At 34.3% G+C, this 22,302-nt stretch overlaps 3 protein-coding genes across 4 annotated transcripts; 1 reads left to right on the forward strand and 2 right to left on the reverse strand.

Annotated features, from left to right (window-relative positions):
* Window positions 1-1,167: 1,167 nt before the first annotated feature.
* On the reverse strand, window positions 1,168-9,104 carry LOC105338008 (sodium/potassium-transporting ATPase subunit alpha). Its single transcript, XM_011442971.4, has 20 exons — window positions 8,967-9,104; window positions 6,871-7,050; window positions 6,293-6,496; window positions 6,061-6,174; window positions 5,721-5,855; window positions 5,502-5,619; window positions 5,140-5,408; window positions 4,826-5,024; window positions 4,602-4,713; window positions 4,382-4,514; window positions 4,077-4,269; window positions 3,804-3,979; window positions 3,580-3,719; window positions 3,252-3,469; window positions 3,037-3,138; window positions 2,675-2,924; window positions 2,381-2,555; window positions 2,132-2,262; window positions 1,920-2,021; window positions 1,168-1,809 (listed from the first exon to the last, which is right to left on the reverse strand). The coding sequence occupies exons 1-20, from the start codon at window positions 8,997-8,999 to the stop codon at window positions 1,689-1,691; spliced, it is 3,105 nt and encodes a 1,034-aa protein (XP_011441273.4). The 5' UTR covers window positions 9,000-9,104; the 3' UTR covers window positions 1,168-1,688.
* Window positions 9,105-12,175: 3,071 nt separating this feature from the next.
* Window positions 12,176-17,920, forward strand: LOC109617801 (uncharacterized). Its single transcript, XM_034464907.2, has 9 exons — window positions 12,176-12,927; window positions 13,082-13,124; window positions 13,914-13,967; window positions 14,210-14,680; window positions 14,961-15,148; window positions 15,299-15,593; window positions 15,746-15,872; window positions 15,986-16,116; window positions 16,317-17,920. Exons 4-9 carry the CDS (start codon window positions 14,570-14,572, stop codon window positions 17,475-17,477), a joined length of 2,013 nt encoding a protein of 670 aa, XP_034320798.2. The 5' UTR covers window positions 12,176-12,927; window positions 13,082-13,124; window positions 13,914-13,967; window positions 14,210-14,569; the 3' UTR covers window positions 17,478-17,920.
* On the reverse strand, window positions 17,860-20,187 carry LOC117686899 (ATP-dependent DNA helicase RecQ-like). Of its 2 annotated transcripts, none has more exons than XR_010710801.1 (3): window positions 19,735-20,173; window positions 19,435-19,594; window positions 17,860-18,493 (listed from the first exon to the last, which is right to left on the reverse strand). XR_010710801.1 is itself a non-coding variant. In XM_066075204.1 (3 exons), exons 1-3 carry the CDS (start codon window positions 20,033-20,035, stop codon window positions 17,970-17,972), a joined length of 1,380 nt encoding a protein of 459 aa, XP_065931276.1. In that variant the 5' UTR covers window positions 20,036-20,187; the 3' UTR covers window positions 17,860-17,969. The 2 variants fall into 2 exon arrangements, 1 of the variants encoding a protein (XP_065931276.1); XM_066075204.1 differs by having other exon boundaries at window positions 17,860-18,888; window positions 19,735-20,187.
* Between the last annotated feature and the right edge of the window lie 2,115 nt (window positions 20,188-22,302).

Raw genomic sequence — 22,302 nt, forward strand, 5'->3', positions numbered from 1 at the left:
TTAACTGAAAAGCAGTTACACTCGAACAATTTTCTTTCACTGTAGTTTGACATGGTTGATGGCTTTACTGAATGCATTTAAGTCTAGATCTTTTGAAAAACTTGAGATAAAAGACAGAAAGACACTGACAAGTCTCTAAAAGGTTTATTGAAAATTGTGTTATTCCTCTACAAACAATTGGCAGGTGAAATTCATGTTCTATAAAAATGAAAGACAAGACTCCACCTGAATGGACAAAAATGTTCTATATAAACCAGTAAACAAGGTTTGTGCTAAACACATGCAGCAAAGATACATTATTTAAAGAAAAAATCTTCCTTTGTAAGGCAGCACCACTACAGCTATGAGGAGGGTCGCTATGTGTGAGGCTTTACAGCGACTCTACTACAAGCTGTAGCTGGTTCGCTAGCACTGTGACAAAAGCTCAGAAGTTCTACATAAAATTAAAATAGCTACCCACATTATCAGAACTCCTGACTTTTGCATCACTATTCTCTGTATATGAAATGACAAACAAAGCGAACAAGAAAAAAATGCTAGGCGATTACTGTTGCACATCTTTTTGGGGGGATTTGAGATTCAGTGCTATGAAAAGGTAGAAATGAAATTTAGAACAAGAAATCTACTCTACTTTTGAATTCAAATGAATTTTCTATTTCTAGATAGGAATAAAACATCTAGTCTACAATATTGCATCTCTTTCACAGTTGATTTTTGCCTTGTGATTACACAGTACCAAACTATACATCTAGGTGTTGTATGCAATATTTGGAATGTTCTTTCATTTCCTTAACCCTTAAACACAAAGCTTATTTGGTAGTATATATTACAATAATCAGAATACAGTTTATATATAATCCCATATTTCAATAATTGGATATCTTACTGATTTTAAACGAGTTAAATACCTTTCATTTTACTGGCAATAACCTGCTTCTTTAAGCATATCAATTTTGACTAATTTTCTTAGTTTAAAGTTTTTCCTGGTTACGATATGTGCAATATTATGTACAAAAAACACATCCACTCAGATCTGTACACTGAACTTGATGCTATTGCTTGATTTTCTGAATGATTACAGAAGATAATTATTAAACAAAAAAGAATAGGATAGAAAGTGCAAATTTTGGTTCTCAACTTATTACAAATGAGAGTGAACAATCTGAATAAAAGATCACAATTTTTGGTTTTAATAAAAACACTCATGTATAAAATTAAAAATTTATGAGCGAAAATAAAAATATAGAATATATTGTCTCAATAAAACATTAAGTATCATTCTTTTTTGTACATGACAAATGGTTTAACAGTACTACCTACGGTGATAAAAACTTGTGAACTCTTACTTTAGCCTCAGTGTACAAGTGTGATCTTAAAGAATGACATGTTAACAAGTAAAACAGCAATATTTAAAAAAAAAAACCAATTTGCTTATTGAACAAAGTTCATGTTAACAACAACCACATACACCAGCACTTATAAAATCACCCAAGAAACAGATTCAAGTAGGATCGGGATACCAAAATGTCTATAAACAATGCCAAATATGTGTGTACATACGATGTTATATATACAGTCTGTTTCTTGAACATATTTCATAAATGTTGATTTAAAAACTTCATGTAAATCTGTTCACATTCTCTACAAACACAAATGTATCTATTGAATTAGTCTGTATTTGCACCTATTTAATAGTATGTTTCACGTTCCACAAAACCACCTGGATTGCGTCTAAGAATGTATTTTCGGGATTCATCATAGATAAAGATAGCTATGCTGAATGGGAAAGCTGGGAACCACCATGACCATCTGAAAAGGAAATGATTCCTTTGTAAAAGACTGTCCAAAACCAGAGCTGCTGTTATATCATCATTAAAAAAGATTAACTGAAATCCATCAAATGGAGAAAGGAATCATACCTGAGATTCTGCATACGAAGACCCTGCTCCAATCCTGGACAATAAGTCAAGAAAGCAGCCAAGGCAGTCTCAAAGAACAGACCGAAGGTCATGTGATGATTCCTGGAAAAGAAGAATATAAAGTGCATAAGTAAAAGCATACTTTCAAGGTATACATGTATGGTAACTCATATCTGTGAAACAATTTGTAAAAAAAATCTAGAGCTACTCACTTCATTCCCTGGTGGAAGAGTGACAGACGTCTAGTCTTACAGATGATTAAATCAGCCCACTGTACAACCACAATTGACACAAAGAAAGCGGTGTGGCAAGTGTATTCCAAAATCTTCCTCTGGTTGTAAGTCTGAAAATACAAACAATATTCATACAATTCTTACAACCATGTGCAATATAATAATTATCAAAGAGAACCATCATTGCAGTTTTCAAGACATATTGGCAAAAATAAGTCATAAGCTTACCCATTCCTGTCCATAGGAGTCTTGTAAATCATTAACAGCCTGAGAGTCCCACTGTTCTCTAATTCCCAAGAGACGGGTCATCCAGAAACCATTTTCACCCATAATGACAAAGTAGACAAAGAATCCTGAGGAAGCCTGAATCATACCAATCTGTCCGTAGGCCATGGAGATCAATCTGAAATGAAGAGATAATAACTTCTAAATGAGAAACATAAAGAACCAAAAAATTATCATATAATCAAAATTCATTTAGTCATTTGTATCATCACTATTAGACAATAATGTTGCACACACCTCTCATTGACAAGTTTGTCCTTGAATGGATCACGAGGCTGTCTCTTCATGATGTCGCTCTCTGCACCTTCATAAGCCATGGAAATAGCTGGTACCATGTCAGTTCCCAAGTCAATACACAAGATAGTGATGGTTCCGAGAGGCAGAGGGATGTCCAGCAGAATGAAGAACAAGAATGGGGAGATCTCGGGGATGTTGGAGGTCAGTGTGTAAGCAATGGATTTCTTCAAGTTGTCAAAGATCAAACGACCTGTGAAGGAAAAACATTATATTTCACTTTAATGCAAGCTTAGAGAACCATTAACAAAAACTGATCAACATGTCTCAATGATTCAGATAAAATACAGAGAAAATAAACCAACCTTCTTCTACTCCTGTGACAATGGAGGCAAAATTGTCGTCCAACAAGATCATGTCAGCGGCCTGTTTACTCACATCAGATCCAGCAATACCCATAGCAACACCTAAAATAAATATTTTCTCCTTTTAATTCAAATATTATCTCATGAAAAATAAAATTATCAAATGTTCAAATCATTTATTAAAATTAAACAAAAGAAAAATCCAGTATGCTTACCGATATCAGCCTTTTTCAAAGCAGGAGAGTCGTTGACACCATCACCAGTTACGGCTACAATGGCACCCTGTCGCTGGCATCCCTCCACAATGATCAGTTTCTGCTGGGGTGAAGTACGCGCAAATACAATTTCAGAATGGTTCTTCAGGACCTCATCAATCTGGGCTGGGGTCATGTCTCTCAAGTCACTACCGTGGATGACAGCAGCCTTGGCAGCACTGTAACACAAATCAATTCACCTTTACTGTATATGTAAAATCAATGATGCAATGCCATTCATTTATAAATCAAAATGCAATGAGAAACATATTTGAAATAAAGATTAAACCTGGTATCCTGGATTTCCTCCACTGGGACTCCACGTTCAGCTGCAATATCTTCAATGGTTTTGCTTCCTTCAGAGATAATTCCGACTCCTTTAGCGATGGCCTTGGCTGTGATGGGATGATCACCAGTAACCATGATAACCTGTAATACAAATCAAGGGCTATTAAATCCGGTCAAATGTAAACAGAGAGAAACATCAAATGTGTGTACAATTTATTTGCACACCTTGATTCCAGCACTTCTGCATTTTCCGACAGCATCTGGGACAGCAGCTCTTGGAGGATCAATCATAGACATAAGACCAACAAATCGGAGGCCAGTTAGGGGGAAATTGGCATCATCAGAATCATAGGGGTATCCTGGTGGGTACTGGTCAGAAGGCAAGAAGTAGTCACAGAATCCTGATAAAAAAAATTATTTTTTGAAAGATTATTTTAAATACCTTTAAGAGTTTGCTGTAAATATCTTTCACAAATTTAGGCCAAAACTACAACTTACCCAACACACGTTCTCCAAGACCTCCCAATTCCATGTAAGCATTGTTGAAAGCCTCCCTGAAGTTATCATCCATGGGAACTTCCTTTCCGTGCATCAGAATGGTTGAACATCTTTCCAGGATTCTCTCAGGGGCTCCTTTCATCACAAGAATACATCTAGCATCATTTGGATTCTCTGTTTCGTGAATGGACACCTTTCAAAAGTAAAAGAACAAATAATAAAAAAAAACTTTTACAGCAGGGTATTTACTTTTAATTTCAAATGTTACAATTTTTTATCATAAACATGGTTCTCCTTTTACTTGCCTGGTATTTGTTGGTTGAGTTGAATGGAATTTCGCAGATCTTCTTGTTTTTGTTTCTGAATTCTGTAACTTTTCCAATGGACAACTCAACACATTTCAGAAGGGCAGATTCGGAGGCGTCACCATTGCACTCTCTACAAGTTACAGAAAGAGTTATAAAGTGTTCATAAAATTATCTTTACATAACAGTGTATAAAAAAATTGTCCTTTCTTTTTTTTACCTCTTCAAGACAGGCAAGTGTTCTTGGTTGGCAGTGAATTCAGCACGGTTACACAACATAGCAACACGGGCAAGGGCCATCCATGTCTCATCAGAACCACTGTATGCAGCATCTAAAACACGATTAATTTTCAGATTACATTTCCATTTAAATATGAGCAATACCAAACCTGACATATTTCTCTTAATAAATAGTATTAAATCATATTCATCAATACAACTTACTGGTCTGGTCATCACTGGTATCAGCCTCGACGATTTTCCCATCAAACCACATGTGAGCGACTGTCATTCTATTCTGTGTCAAAGTTCCAGTCTTATCAGAACAGATGGTGGAGGTGGATCCAAGAGTTTCTACAGCTTCCAAGTTCTTGACCAAGCAGTTCTTCTTTGCCATTCTTTTGGCAGTCAGTGTCAGACACACCTGAAAGAAGATAATCAAGTAAGCACCTTGAAAAAGAACCATATCTTTCAATAATGATTTGCAGGTTAAATAAGATTGTTAAAATTTAAAGAGAAGTCAAGGTACAAGATCTTACAGTGACAGTGGCCAAAAGACCCTCTGGTACGTTGGCGACAATGATACCAATCAAGAAGATGACAGCATCCAACCAGAAGTACTCCAGGATGAAAGCGATGATGAAAAATGTAACTCCCAAAAACACGGCGACACCTGTGACAATGTGGATAAAGTGGGCAATTTCCTTAGCAATGGGGGTTTCTCCGACTTCCAAACCAGAGGCCAAGTTAGCAATACGTCCCATGACAGTGTTGTCACCACATCTGATAACAATACCTCTGCAAGTACCTGTATGAAAATATCATGAGAATGTCATATCTAGCTTTACTTTAGTTGATATATAAATTCATAAAATCTAAAACAAAATGGCAAAAAATTTACCTTCCACAGCATTGGTTGAGAAAAAGGCAATGTTCCTGGTTTCCAGAGGGTTATCGTTAGTGAAGTCAGCAGTTCTGGTCTGAGGTTCTGATTCTCCAGTCAGTGAAGAGTTGTCTACCTGTAAAATAAGGCTTCATTTATATCAACTCTTTCAATCTTTTTCACCTGAAAATTTGATTTAACATTAAATATTTAATTAAAAGAGTTTCAGAAGCATACCTTAAAACCATGTGCTGTGATGACACGAACGTCAGCTGGCACTCTGTCTCCAAATTTGACATCGATGACATCACCCACAACCAATTCTTCAGCCTTGATGTTTGAAATCTTTCCGTTTCTTGTAACAACAGCAAACTGAAAGATATGAAAATGTTTTTAAGTCAGGCATAACATTTCAATATTCGTATTTATGATACAATACTGATCATTCATTTTAATTCATTCATATCTTTTGGTTAATAAATGAGATATCTAAGGAAGGAAAAACAATGACTGTCCAGTTCTTGCTAGTACCCATCTATTTGTACTCCTGTGCTTAATTTGTAGAAAAATAACTTACCTGGGGAACCATGCTTTTGAAGCTTTCCATAATTTTTGAACTTTTTGCTTCTTGGTAATATGAGAAAATTCCAGTAACTAATACGACAGCTGTCAACACTATTCCCAAGTACAACTAAAATTCAAGAAAATAGAGGTTATAGTAAGATATAATGATTTAACAGAGTAGTAAAAAATCAATAAAATGATAATTTTTAATCACTATCCATATCTAATAACTTATAAACACTTACGTTATCACCTGGTGGATCATCATAGGCACTGGCCTGAATTGAGTAAGCTATAAAACAGAGAATGGCACCAATCCACAGAAGTAATGAGAAACCTCCAAATAAAAGTTTGCAGAATTTGACCCATTCAGGGGTTGTTGGAGGTGGAGTCAGGGCATTGGGGCCATCTCTTTCCAGAATTTCTTTGGCTCTTTGAGATGTTAATCCCTGTAAATACACAGAGGTGAATTTTTAAATCATTTGCCTCAAAATTAAAGATTCCAAAATGCACAATATACTATCTTCATATATATATATATATATATATATATATATATATATATATATATATATATATATATATATATATATATATATATATATATATATATATATATATATATATATATGCAAATTAAATGGACCAAAAAAAAATCTCTTTTCTTTTTTACAAGAAGATTGGCTTTTTAGCTGAACAGAATGAATTATTATAATAACATTAACATGCAAATATTTAAGTCAAAGGTGAGGCAGCAGCAGATCTGAAATCATAATTCTATTATCAATATGAAACAGCTGCGATTATAAAATCGAATACTTACCATGGAGGGGTCAGAGCCTAGCCTAGCGTATAATTCTTCAATGGGGACTTTGTGTTCATCCATTTCCAACTCTTGTTTGAGTTCATCCAGATTTTCCTTCTTGGACTTCTTCTTTTTCCCCTTTTTGGGGTCCTCTCCCCCTGGAGTGACAGCATAGCGGTAGCTGTCAGCCCGTGGGTTCTGTTAAAAGAAAATTGGGGGGAAAAAATGAGTAAAACATTTTATTATCTTTTTTTGTTTACTGGCATCTGTATTTTTTTTAATCAATGCTGGAAAAATTCCTATTTTTGTTCATCAAAACAAGGAAGTACATCATGTGTTTTTTCCCCCTTCTCACTTAGCATCTACCGTCTAAGTACCCTTTTTTATTGGTCATAGTTTGCAAGGGACCCCTCTTTTTCCTAATTACCCCAGTAATGATGCTAACCTTGAACTTTATCATTGCATAAATGCTATATAGGGAAAAGTTCTCTTTAATTCAACCAAGCTTTGCTTTCAACAGCAAGATTTAAATGATTGTCATTTATGTTTTAAAGATAGAATTCCTTCATATATTTCAAAGAACAATAAAAAAAATATTGTTTTAAGTGTTTACCTTTAATGTACAGCATCTACACAAACCATTGCATATAATGCTTAAGGTCAATAAGAGCTTGCCTTTCAATTTCTGTTTACAGGATTTATTTCATTTAGAGCAATAGTGTGGTTATAAATTCTCAAACTTTCAAATCATCATTTTTTTAGCATTATGCTTCATTAAATCATTTGTTAAATAATTACTTTGAAAAAGAGTACCTCCAAATGCTCAGATGGAATCATCCAATTTCAAACAAAGAATTTCAAACAAAGAAAATTCCTGCTGTTTACAGCTAGGGGCAATAACATGCAATTACAATTTGCAAGATTCAGCATTATTCAGAGGAAGAACATAATCCTTTTTATTGATTTATGGTTATTAGTTTAAAATATTTATTGTCCAGAAATATTTTACAAATGGCAGTTTTTATGACTGGTAAGTTTTGGGAAAATGCTATCCTGTTTTGCTTGAAGGTAAGCTGGTCACTGATCTATAGTTACATAATATGACACAATGACCACCATTAGTAGGCCTACAGGTGTTTATTTAACATGTATACCTAGACAGTGTTTTGTACACTGGGCAGTATAATTCAAAAGAATAAAATTGCATAACTGTATGTAAAATTATGTAACAAGATAAAACTGTGGTCTAAGATTATCTGATTGAGAGCAGCTAGAAAGACAGCTTTGTTAACAGCTTAACATGTCTATAAATAAATTCCACCACAGTTAAAATTAAAACTATGCATCATTTTGAACACACACGGGAGATTTATTTAGGCTTCCGTTTGCTTTTTTTCATTAATGCCATACATTTAATAATAATTTGCATAAAATATTAACATAAGCATTTGTCAGCTTGTTATATAACAGATTTGATGTAACAGAGACTGCATTCTTGTATATTGTCAAAGTAAAAGACTATATATCATCAGTTGACAGCATGTCCTGTGTTTGTTGAAGCGTAAACTTCAGCGGTGAAATGACCTCTAAATCATCGTGACCTTTTCCATTTCACGTGCAGGAAATGAAACAATTGAGAGTAAATTTACTCACAAATTGTAAGAATAAAGTAAAATCAGGAACTTTGCAATTAATTTCGAGGTCTTAAGTTTTTCAATTTAACAAATAACGTATATTTTGCAACAACAAAATACAAATAAAATATATAGGCCTCATGAATATTTATGAGTACACCCTGGCAGAAAAATTCCTATAATAACAGGACACAAAAAATGTATCAAATACTGCGATTAAATTCACCATAAATAAAATCGTACTGAAAACTACAATGGTATCACAATAAATGGTATAAAAGTCGTACTGACCAAAATAATGACCATCAAAAATAACAACGCTCAGAATTCACCTTGTAATGCTAAGCTAAAATTGTAACTTCATAGGAGTCTTTTACAAATATAACGTTAAATAAAAAGTGAAAGACAATAATGTTACCTAAAAGAATAAATATGAGTAAAAATCAACCCTTTCTTTCTGTAAAATACAATTTTTCTCACCTGTTGTTGCGATTTCACCTTGGTCGACGCCATCTCAGCCCAGGCGGTCACTGAAAGGAACTCTGACGCAGTAGACAGCCAATGAAATACTATTATGCTGTGACGTCACACTTATTCCATCTACGAAAATATCTTGGAGTAAAGCAAAATACAGACAAAAATAATTAAGAAATAAATTGCTGACACAACTGTAACATTTTTTTAAATGTTAAAGATATTAGGCAATACAAGAACTTTTACAGAAAATATTTCGAAATAAAATATTGATCACGTGATCACCAGGTCTTATAGTAAGTCGTACACGTATTTGTCGTAGTTTGCAAGGTAACAATTTTGCCGCAAAAATTCAAATAAATCGGAACCATTGTTCTACAATAACAATAAATAAAGGAACAACTGAATTCCATTCCGACTGGGGTCGTACTTACTAGCATATTTACAGATAAAATGTAATATCGGTATTATTTGATAACCCCCCTTTATTAAACAAACAAAAATCGTTTATCGAAACTCTGTATGCAACATTTTAAGATAACTTTTGGTTTTTGACCTAGTTGCTATCTTTTTTTTTTTTCTTTTTTTTTTTTTTTTTACAGAAAACAAGTATTTTTATTTGCATTGTACATAAAAATACCTTTGTATTTATTCAAACATAGTCTTATAAGCATAGTTTGATAAATATTTGAAAAACTTCAACATTAACTACCTTTTAAAAAAACGTGGCAGATCTGTCTTAACAAAATAAAGAATCAGCTAATTCATTATTTACTGAAACTGGTAGATATTCTAACCCTTCTTTTCCAAGAGAAAAACGTCTGTGTAATTTTTGCAAATTGTTTGCTGAGGATGAGAAACACTTTGTATTGTATTGTTCAAAATATGACCAATGTAGATTGAATTATAATAATATATATAATGTGAACACATATATAAATGTCAATCACATTAAGGAACTTATCAATCATAAAAACATTACAGCTGCTATAAAAGGATGTGTTGGGTTTTTGGTTTGTCAATTGTAAATACATTAGTTAAAGTATATCTTGTGCATGCTTATGTTTAATGTTTTGTTTTATGTAACTCATATCCACGACTATGATAATTGTCAATAAATGAAGTTATTTGAAAAATATACAACTGAATGAAGTTTATTGTTTTATCGACATACATGTGTATATTATGAAATCTAAATAAAATAAAAATCTGTTATGAACGTACATTAATATATTGATTAACAGGCAATGCCCATTTAGCCATCATCATATTAATTCCAAGATCATGCAGTCTAAAATGTTAACATGTTGGGCGACAATACTATAAATCTAACATTCTTCTGAAAATTTTAAAGGAGGATAGCAACTGGTTGATAGTTGGGTAAGTAATCAGAATGCATTGATAGTTGGTTGTAACCATTTACAACATTATTCACAACAGCTTAGAATATGCATGAAGAGGTCGTATCTAGAAGGGGGGGGGGGGGCGTGATCGAGGGTTTGGACTCATTAAGTTCATAAAGTAAAGCAAATAGGCCTACCCCGCCCGGGAAACAAAAAATATCGTCCGGACCCCCCCCCCCCCCCCCCCCCCCGAGGGAATATTTCTAGATCTGCGCTTGCATTAAAAACTATGATATTATATGAAGCACTAAAATAAACGCCATATTTTTTAAATACACACTATCTTCATTTTTTTACCATGCCGTGCAACTATATGTATAACAAAATCTTTTCATTTACACCAATCGATAGAGGTGAGAATATCTTCATCTGTATACTCATACATACTCTCTCTCTCTCTCTCTCTCTCTCTCTTTCTCTCTCTCTCTCTCTCTCTCTCTGAGGAGATTATAAAAAAAGCACTGTTTGATTTCTAGACGCCGGTTTTAAGTGGTTAACCCACAGAACTGACCTAGATATAAAAACTAATGATTTAACCCTGTCACCAAAGAACAACGGGTATATCAGTGGCCTGGTCTATATTATGGCAGGTCTTCAGGTCGATATATAGTTTGTGGTAGTTTTTACAACGCTAAATCTGGGATTATAGCCTGTAGGTCGGTATGCTATGCAGATATTGACGATAAAGCCACACGGCGATTGAAGTTGAGGTATACCCGTATGGTTCCTTTTAATTAACAGGTCGATCAGCATTGTCTTCCAACCGTATCATTAAAGCTTTTTAAAGCAAGATCAAAGATCTCTTAATTGTTGTAAGATTTTCTTGTGATCTGTGTTTAGAGAGCGAAAAATAATACAAACCACAAGAAATCCCTACAATTTAACTAGAACAAACTCCAAATTTAGAATAAAGGTCAATTTAATATATATAACCTGAACTTTTTAAAAATCAATCATATAGATACAATGTAGGAGCTGAGCTGCTCAATTGTCGTTAATTGAAATTTTCTTCTGTTTTTAAAAACAATTCGGACATCCTTGCATATGAAGCTGACATTATTATTTGACGAAATTTGTCGCCATAAAAAGTACTGTTGTATTTAAAAGTACAAAGCTATTGTGGGTTTTTTGGGGGCGCACTTGAGACTACACAACAACTAAATGTAAAACTACAGTGATAACAAACAAAATCTCTCAATTCATACAGAGATAGGACTGAATAGCAAGTTGGTTCCAATATTGACTTAACAGATCACCTGTCTTGTGTGCACACTGCGGTAACACACAAGTTGTGTCTGACTGTGAATGACTTTACATTCCGTGTGTGTGAATGACTTTACATTGTCCCCTAAATTGTGAAAGACAATGTATTCTTCAATGATAATGAAAACGTACCGAATAACATGAGCTTGTACGCACCAATATAATCATGTTAATTTACAAGGCGTCATACGCTTGCATATTATTAATTGTAAATGTATGCATAATTTGGATACTTATGTACAAAAACTACTTAACACGACTCAGTTCTTTCACCAAATCATCATATATTTCCAATTACTTTCTTTTCTTTAAATTCGTCTGTAGTTACTGTAACTATGTTGTGGGTTTCTTTCTAGTGAAACGGGATTGATATCGAAAATAACGTTAGATATAGTTATACTAATGTGAAATTTGAGTACTATCCATTTTCATTGCTGGGGAACACTACAACTCTCTCTCTCTCTCTCTCTCTCTCTCTCTCTCTCTCTCTCTCTCTCTCTCTCTTTTTCAATATTATCAATTACCTCTCTGTTTATAGAGGATTGCTCAATCTAATTAAAATTAGATCCTTCACGCTCTCGTATTTGATATGTCGCTGTGAGGATCTAACAACATCCCATACGGGGTCATCTCAGATTGAACTTTCTATTAGCCAATGATATTGCCGATTCCGTGCTCATGGCTGAAAGTTCGGAACGTATAAGACTTACCCACGGCTTACGTAAATATCCGAGGTGTCACAAACGAAAGTATTGCCTGGTTCCCTGTTAGAGTGAGAACCAGGCAACTAAACCTAAACAAAAATGGCGGAGTCCATTACGCCAAGAAAACATTTTTTTCTTGGCGATATGTGCATTGTTTGTGGGTTTTCATTTGTTCTAATTGAAAAAACATCCGACGGAAAGGAGAACATTAACAAATTTTACAACAACAAATTAAGATTGAATAAGGACAGAGTGAGTTGTATCAAAAAGGTAACTGAAACATCAATCGACGTCGACAATTGTTCCAATGCAGGTGTGTGTCGTAAGTGTTACAGAACGATCGAAACTATCTTAAAAACGGACGAAAAAAACAATGATGCGAAACAAAAAATTAAGGACAGCGTTGATCGCGTACACAGGACCCAGATCTTATCCCTGCCATCCCCCAGACGGAAAATCATCACCAAAAGATTGCTCCGAAGCCCTGAAAATGTCAGTCGCCCCGCAAAATCTCTTGCCACAGTATCTTATGTATCGCCTGTCAAAATAGCTCCATTCCGTGAGTTGGGGAATAAAAGTATCAAACAACAGTGCGAGGTAACTTTTTAAAAATGATATTATACAATTGTTCCTGTCTTGTATTATTTACAGTTGTTCCAGACTTGTATCATTTAATTCTTAGTACTCTGACATTACTGATGAGTTTACACAATCCATACTATATTTGTCATTGAATTACTTACATCCACAGATATCCAGTGTCATCAACATCAAAAATGAAAATGAGATGATTGGTATGTATGTTTTGATTTTGAAAACAAACAAATGAAATCAAGGAACAAAATTATAATTTAGTATATAGATGCATTTAGAAACACCAGGTTAAAACAGATATTTGCTGCTATTGTACAGCCCTGTCTACAAATGTTGAAGAAAAGCCTAAACTATCATCAAAGAGATCACTTAACTTCAGTTCAGTGAAGCCGACAGATGGATCTGTTGAGGTTGATAAAATTAAAACTATATCCTTTACAATTCAAGTTGATGAGTTCTGTTCCAGTTCAGCTTATCTTAGTAATGTTTATAGTAGTGCAAATGTAGACAAAGACTGTTGATACTAACCCTGTTGATACTAACTTTTTCCGCTAGACTTTAAAAAAACTGTAATGCAAGTTGTAAATTTGAAGTATTTATACAATGGTTCGAATTGTAAAATTCTTTTGTTTTTACTAACTGTTGATTTCAGTGCTTTTATATTTGCTTCTTTTTTTCATTATATCCAAGCTCTGATTACTCTATCTTTACAAACTCTATGAAATTTTATGAGAAATAAGGAAAGAGATAAATTAAATCAGAATTACCAGATCCAGAAATAAACTCATTTTGGAATCATTTTTTTGAAAGAATCAACACACATTTGAAGAATTGACATTACAGTAATTAATAAATGTTCTAAGAAATAATGTACATTTTTACATAATCCATATATAGAGTAATGCAGTTTGGTTATTGTATAGTTGAATTGACTAACATTATTCAGATGTTTATTCAAAAATTTACTGCATGTCAACTTTTTTCTCTAGGGTATCATATATTTTGTTGAGACTCTGAAGAAAAACATACCTGGATGATCAGATGTAAGGCTTAATCTTTTATACATAACACAAGACGTGTTTAATTCTATCAAATTATAATTTTGGGTCATAATGGTATATTTACCAAACTTTCATTTAAATTTAGAATGATTAGTTTATGCACTGTCATTTGATGATGTGATCCTGTAAGGACAATTTAAAATTTGAGTTACACTATTATGAAATATTTAATCATCATCCAAATAGTAGAGAATTTCTGTTAATATGTTAGTATTTTTTTATAGGTTAACATTTATTATGCAAGTGGAAAGAAATCTGCCACAATTGTATTTGAGGAGTACAAAAGTATCTGCAAGGCCTTTGTGGATCACAGTCCTAATACAGACCAGATAATTGTTGAAAATATTGCAAAGCGAGATAAAGTAGTTTTGATAAATGCTGCAAACAAGCTGGTTAAAGAAGAATGCAGGAAAATTTGCAAAAGAGGATCTGGGTCTATTCTGCAGAAAAAGGAACATCATGACTTTTTAAGGTTTTCTTGGGAAAATTACTACTATGAACTTCAAAGTTCCTGTCCTCTCTTATTATCAACAGTGTCTGCTATTGTCTGTGACATACCACCTGCCATTCCAAGCAAGCATTTCATGCATATCATGATAACAGCAGCCATAGGACTCCATAGCAGAAGCCAGGAGTTATCAGTTGTACAGTACTTAATTGGAATGGTTTTAACCCATGGAGGCTGTGCGCAAAAGGTATTTCACATACAGCATTTTGTGCACCTTTTAGGTTCCCCAAGCTGAAGCTTAAATCAGTTTTTTTTATCACCTGTTTGTCTTTCCTGAAAGCTTTTAACATTTTCATTGCTTTTTGATAACCTATAAAATATTTTTTTCTGTTAAATGCCTAATACCTTTATATATAAGATGATCAAATTTGAGGGGAAAAAAAGAAATGTATTTTTTGTTCAAATTCTTGTGTGTATGGTACATGTGGTAAATTACACAGTATGATACTTTTTAATAATAAAAAAAGGACATACAGTGCCTATCCACCTTGGGTCTTGCTGTGCACCCGCAAACCCTGCACAGGAAGCTGGCTACCTGGGAGTCAACTCTTAGTGAAAATCTACTTCAAATCAAGGAAGCATGGGCAAATGGAGGTGAAACAAAGTATCAACTTGTAGGAGATAACTGGGATAAAAACATTCTTCCTTCATATAGGTAAATGTCGCAGATTCTTCTGTTAAAAGTGCATTACAATGTAATGAAGGAAAGATGTGAAATATTTTTTGTGAATTCAAATGTGCAAATATAATTAATAGTACTAGTACTGGTAATCATTAAAAATTAACAATTTAAAATTTATTATAGGACAACGGAAAGAGGAACACTTTCTTTGCACCTTTTCAATGTGTATGCAGTAGTGGATAGAGTTATTCCCACATCTAAGTCTCCTGATGTCGGCGTGCACACTCAAGTTGACCTATCTCTGCTAACTTTTATCCCCTCGATTGATGAACAAGACATTCTCCTTAAAGAGCTTACATTTCAGTTTGCATCCTCTGTAATTGAACATCATCCAAAACTGAAACAAAATTTTCAGCACATATACCCAATTCACCTCAAGCACAAATACAGCCAGTTTGCCGGACTTAAAACAACTCAGGTATTGCTCATCTTTTCTTTTATGCTATGTATGGATACAATTTAAACTTTCTGCTGAAGCTTGGCTAAAGCATTTAAATGCAAGAATTTTTTTAATCAGCAACACTGGTACTTAGATGCAATTATAAATATTGAATATTTTTAAAATTTTAGTACCCTCTAGGACTGTTCGATTGCAATGAGAACAAAACACAAGAAATTATTCAACTGATGAAAACATTGTCTGACTTATTTGTTCCAATTAAAGATGGAGATATGGTTGAACCAGTGTTTTTTGGAGGTATTCACCAATATCTTTTTGAGTCTGATGTTGATGATGGGATTTAATGTAGTCTGTTTTCTTTGTTTTGCTTTTCCTCGCACTGTTCATGATTATTTTTGTTCATTTTTTAGGTGACAGACTCACAGATGAACGAGTAAATGGTGCCCAATGTGCAATGAAAAATGAAAATTCACCTACAGAGAGATTAGAAGGCTTCATCTCTAAAATTGAGGATTTCCACCGCCTTATGAACTTTTTAGAGGTATGCAAGGTTTTTGTTACGTTTTATGTTGGTCATTATTATGATGTATCATGGTAATGCCTACTTCAGGTTCTTGTATAAAAATTTATTTTCTGAAGGGCTAATGTCAAAGATACAATTAAGGGTTTGATATACATGTATAATCATCATTACTATATTCTAATTTGCAAATTCTAAGGATACATTACTTGGTATTTCAGGCTATCCACAAACTGACCTACGACACAGGAAGTGGGCGTGATCCTTGCACCATGTATTACTATAGAAACCTTCTGAATGCAAGAAATGTGAAGGGACATGTGAAGAATTCTTACAGGCCTTACAAGCAGCTCTTTTATACAGTCCTTGATGCTTTGTGCATTGTACATTTTTTACATCATTTTCATCTTGCTGATCTGGATTCAGAAATTCCATTCCCAGACAATTTTATGCAAATGACCAATGAAGACAAAATAGACTGGTTGAATGAAACCTGCAGAACAATATTGAAAGGTGAATTCTTTGATAATGAAGACGACATTTTCTCCTCCTTGAGAAAAATACTGGAAGATCCAAATCATGAAGAAAACTACTGGGTATCTTGCCGCCAGAATCAGAGATTTCATTGTCATTTCTGTGACAGAAATTATGCTTGTGTAGGATCTCTAAAAGCACACGAAGAGAGAGTTCACAACTATATTGCTAGGGTGCAGAAAAAAACACAGAGCAAAGAACAAAGAAAACTAAAGGACTACATCAGTATGCTGTTCAAATTAATTTTGATTCACAGAAACCTGGATGAGGCCGTAGACATGGGAGACGGAGAACGTTCTACAAGATCTGCGAAATATGAACTTCCCATTTACCACAAAACGGGGAAAACGAAATACACAATTGGATCTATACACCTCACTGCACTTGTTTCAGGGCTGCTTTCACCTCAGCAAACTGAGCGTCTTATTGCAAACCGTTTTGTGAATGTGCAAGGAGGTGCCAATAACAATATTGCTCTTGATGAATATCTTGAGATGCTCAATAGAGACAGCAAAATTGCGTGCAGGGGCCACCAAACAAAGGAAAGTATCCTCAAGCATTCAAAGGAATACCCTCTTCTTGTAGAAATGACCAAACATGTGGAAAAAATCAGCAGTGCAAGTGTACGAAAAGGTTTTCACCATTTGCCATCATACACAGCTGATGTGCAACTTGTCCTGAAAGACCTGCTGGAAAGAAATGCTGTTCAGAGTGAAGAGGAAATCAAATGTAAAAACTTAATTGCAGAACGAAACCCATTTGACAAATGTGCAAGTAAACTATCAACAATGATTCAAAGGCATAACCCAACATCCCCATATTGCAGACTGAAAGACCCTCATGTTTAAATGACTATGTATGTACATAGTAATTCACTTCTTAATTTTTCTGATAGAATGCAGTTGTTCATAATTAAAAATCTTATTACCAAATCTGCAATAGACTGACTGAATTTTAAATGCAAGTTGACATTTGTTTACTTCATAAGTTAATTACCAAGATGTGACTATTTGATCTTTACAAGTACCTAATATCACTGTTGTTTATTTGCAGAATGTGCAGAACATTGATTATACTGTAATTCAAAATACTGCTCAGACTGTCAAGTACATGTAGATACTAAATGTTGAAATTAACCATTGTGTAAATGCATAAGCATGTGAACTGTATGTTAAAATCATGCCCACGTAAAGACTCATTAAGTACATGTAAAAATAAAGAAGTAAAACATAAGCTAATTATCTTTATTAACATGAGCAAAAGATGTAAAAATAAAAGATTACAAGGATGAGTTTTTAGTATTTTAATCTTTTGAGACAGTATGATAGGTGTGTTTAATGTCATAATTCATCAAAATCACCTGAACTTTCAAAATCTGTCACCTCAGATTCAGAATCTGACACATTTTCATCAGTTTCAATAGAACTACTTTTCAAAAGTCTTTCCAATTGTAACTGTGAACAATCACCACATTTACATTCATCTTCACATATGTCACAACAGGTGTGTTTTTCCATGTCACTATGAATTCCCTGCAGTTCTGAGTCCTTTAGAAAAGATTTCATAATGGATACTCTTCTGCAACTGGGATCACGAATAACACATTTCACATCAGTATCAATGTTACGCACGTTGTATGAATTGTGCAGCAATACAGCACAGGATGGATTACCATCTCTACCAATACGACCGATACCTTGGATAAGGTCTACTGCTGTTAGTGGAGGTCCATAGAGAACAAGTGAATGAAATCCTTGAATATCCACTCCCATGCCAAGAGCACTTGTGGCAATAATTATCCGTAAGTCACTCTGTGGATTTCCCAAATCAGAAATTATTTTGTCTTTGGTCTTTTCTGCAGACTCTGAATGAAACATTGCTACACAGCTAATCAAATTTGGACATTCTGATAAAATATATTGATAAATAATGGAAGCATCCTTTATAGAATTGCAATACACTAAAGACTTTGGGAATTCTTCCTTTAGTGACTCAAGTCCATCAACAAGCCACAATAATGCCATCTCGACTGAATTGTGCACTTTTTTAACAACAAGTTTAATGTTTGATTTATTTGGTGATAGTGTAATTTCGGCGGGATCCTTCAGATTCAAAAGTGTTAATGTTTTCTTTCTTATTTTTAAAGAGCATGTTGCACTAAGGGCCAAAAGTGGGGCATCTGGATAAAATGAACGTAATTCTCCTAATTGGGCAAACCAGCCTCTAAATGCTTCTTTTCCTTTGTCTGACTGTAGACCCCTGATAAGAAAATCAATAAGTTTTATATAACTAGGTTATTGGTAAAATATCAGTTTGCTCTGTTTATATTGAAGTGTAACAAGTAAACAGTAGTATTGGGACGGGTAGTAAATAATTTGAAACTTCACAAAATCTAACATTATTTTTCAGTGCATCTGTAGGAGGAAGGAGATATTCCAGGGGCCTTTATTTCATTCTCATTTATTATCTGCCAAATATTTTGAAAAGCTTCATATTGTGGAAAAGTTAAACCTTTTAAACAGATATTTAATTGGAATGAATGTTCAGTTTTACAATTATATTGCAAAAACCTCTTGAGGAACATGCTGTCTTCTATTATATTTGTACCAAGTAAGTATTATCTTTTAAAAGCATGAGATGCAAAGATATTTTTTAATTATTAAATCTGAAGGATAATAAATATGTCCCTTGAATGGCCTGAAGAATTGATAGTTTTATATGGGCAATGTTGTGGCAGTAATTTTAAACTAATGATAAGATTGTATTGCATATCAACAAACATTTCATACCATTCATAAAACATACCATGTATATATTGTGTGAAATTCATCCACCACTATAAGGGTAACATTTAGCCCCTGGAAAGCTGTTCTCCATTCTGGTTCTCCAACCAATGTCTCTGGTGATGCATAAATCAAATCAATGTCTCCTCGTTTGATTTTTTCATCCATATGTACACTTTCACCTGACAATTTGATATCAATGACATTTACATATCACTAAGTACAAATACAACCGTACAATATACAGGCGCGGACCCCCCCCCCCCCCCCGTTCAATTGACGTTTAGAGATATACATTTAAGTCATGATTTTGTAACAATACCTTTGTAGCCCACGTTTAAATGGCTGATGCGGGACATTTTTTTGGTCTGGTCCTTCATCAAAGCTATCAAAGGAGAGCACACTAAAACGTGGACTGAACCGGGCCCCTGGTTCATTCGCTTCTGAGCGGCTGCGTATAGTTGAAAAGGCAAAGACTTTCCAAATCCTGTTGGCAGGACAGCTATACAATCCTTCTTTTCTGCTGCGTGTTTTATTATCTCTTTCTGTTCAGGTTTAAGTACACTTACGCCAAAATCTGGTAAGATTTCCAAAACAATACTTTCCAAACTGAGCGCCGCCATTTTTACGATACAACCGAGAAGTAGTTTGAAACCGATTATATGATTGGCTATCTTTCTAAAATTTGATTGGCTGCTATTTTTTTTCGCAAAGTTCAATCTGAGATGACCCCGTATGGGATGTTGTTAGATCCTCACAGCGACATATCAAATACGAGAGCGTGAAGGATCTAATTTTAATTAGATTGGAGGATTGCTCTCTTGAAAACAACCTTGCCAGAGGACACCACGACAGACATTGGTGACATGTATACTTTTGATTTATTTTCAGCCGGCCGGCTAAATTCTCAGTGTCATCACATGGACATGAATACCGTAAAAATGGTTGTGTACAGGAAAAGGGCCTGAACCTCCATTTTCATTCGCCCTTTTCCATGGCATATATATATATATATATATATATATTTTTTTTTTACAGAAAACTCAAACTTGAATCAAATTAACTTTGTCCTATATTTGTCCTTTCTCAAATCCAGAAAAAGCCAACCCCAAGTGTAATTTATGACAGCCGAATGAATTATAGCCCCCGGGCACTTACTGACGCTTGTCTACTTGTACTTAAGCCGTGTCGCTTCACTTTTACGACAAATTATTTCGTTAAAGCAGACGTTTATTCTATGAGAATTTTCCACATTACGTAGACTGAGTTTGGAAAAATTATGTTAATAGATTTTATCAAATCAGAGATTGAGGGTGTGTGTGTGTGGGGGGGGGGGGGGGTGTTGAATTGGGGGGGGGGGGGGGTCGCAGTGGTTAAAATGACCCACCACTCGATGAAAATGATTTTTGGTTACCTGTGTGTTGATTGTTTAACCTAGTGACCTTATTTTTACCCATATAGGCTGTTTGGTCTATTTTCGCTTGAAGCAACGAAATTGTTAAGCTCGCATGTACTACCTTGCATTACCAACAGATGAATATAGAAAGGTTAAAGAGCAATATCCTGCAGCTACTATATAGCTGTCAAATTGTAAAATTCATACATGTATTACAAAGTTATAGGTATCTATATATAATTATAAGTATATATGCAATGGAAAACTGCATCTGGCAAACATGCAGTCAATATTCAAAGCATCCATAGTCTTGTTCAATGATACCCCCCCCCCCCCCCTTCCACATACATGTACACACATACACAAATTAATGTATAAATTATTGCAATTGTAAAAATGTTATATTCATCAGCGCTAAATGTGAAATTTACAAAAGTGTCGGACAACTGCCTGAATACTATACTACAGTATATATATGACATTACAGCTGGCAAGATGAAGTATATATATGTTACGTGTATATACAGATGCGTTGCCCAATACCGACACTCTTCATTTATAAACGCCTTTGTTCATACATTATGAATTTTACATTCATGCATACTTTTGACTTTATTCAATCTTTGCGTTATATAACCATCATTCATATATATGTGCTGACTTAGAGTAGATGGGGGTACCCACACACAGTCTGAGATTGGCAAAATTATTGAATTTGTACATAAAGTGATTATGCCAGTGATATAAATATAATCTATGTATTATTTTGCTGGTCAAAGTGAGTGGGGCAGGGAATGGTATGGATAGGGCAATGGAAAGTGGGCCCCGAAAAAAACCTGGATCTGCGTCTTATACATGCAGATGACAGTTGATAAATATACACTCAGTATTAGATGTAGTCATTAGTCTGCTATTATATTGATAGACAGAATATATAGCCAGGTTAGTATTGTGGTACCCAATCTGTAATAAACTTACGACAATAGGAAAGAACAACTATTTTTAAAAGGGATTCGGGCCCCGCCTGTATGAACAAATTCTTTGGGGTGAAGAACTGAACTGTATGTATGCGAACAAAAGAATATATTGTCAAGTATCACCGGGTTTTTTTTAAATGCTAGACCAGATTTATTTTAAAAATCTTACTCCCCTAAACACAGACACCCCTCTTTTCCCAAAGCTCACAATTCTTATCCGTGAAACAATGATTGGGGGGGGGGGGGGGGGTGGCATGGAGCTCCACTGATTTACTATCTACAACCCTTTCTAACTTGATTCGAATTTTTTCATGTTTCTCTAATATTTATACATTAGAGTCATAGAAAAGAAAAGCGTAGGACAGTTTCCTTAGAAAAAAATATATACAAAAACACCAAACCATGGCAACGTACAAATCAGTTTTATAATCAAGAATCATGCAATGCATAGAAAAATAGTCTAAAAATATCGACATTATATTTGGTGATAATTTATATAGTTTTTATACAGATCTAA

This window comes from Magallana gigas, chromosome 2 (assembly GCF_963853765.1).
Source record: "Magallana gigas chromosome 2, xbMagGiga1.1, whole genome shotgun sequence".
NCBI lineage: Eukaryota > Metazoa > Mollusca > Bivalvia > Ostreida > Ostreidae > Magallana > Magallana gigas.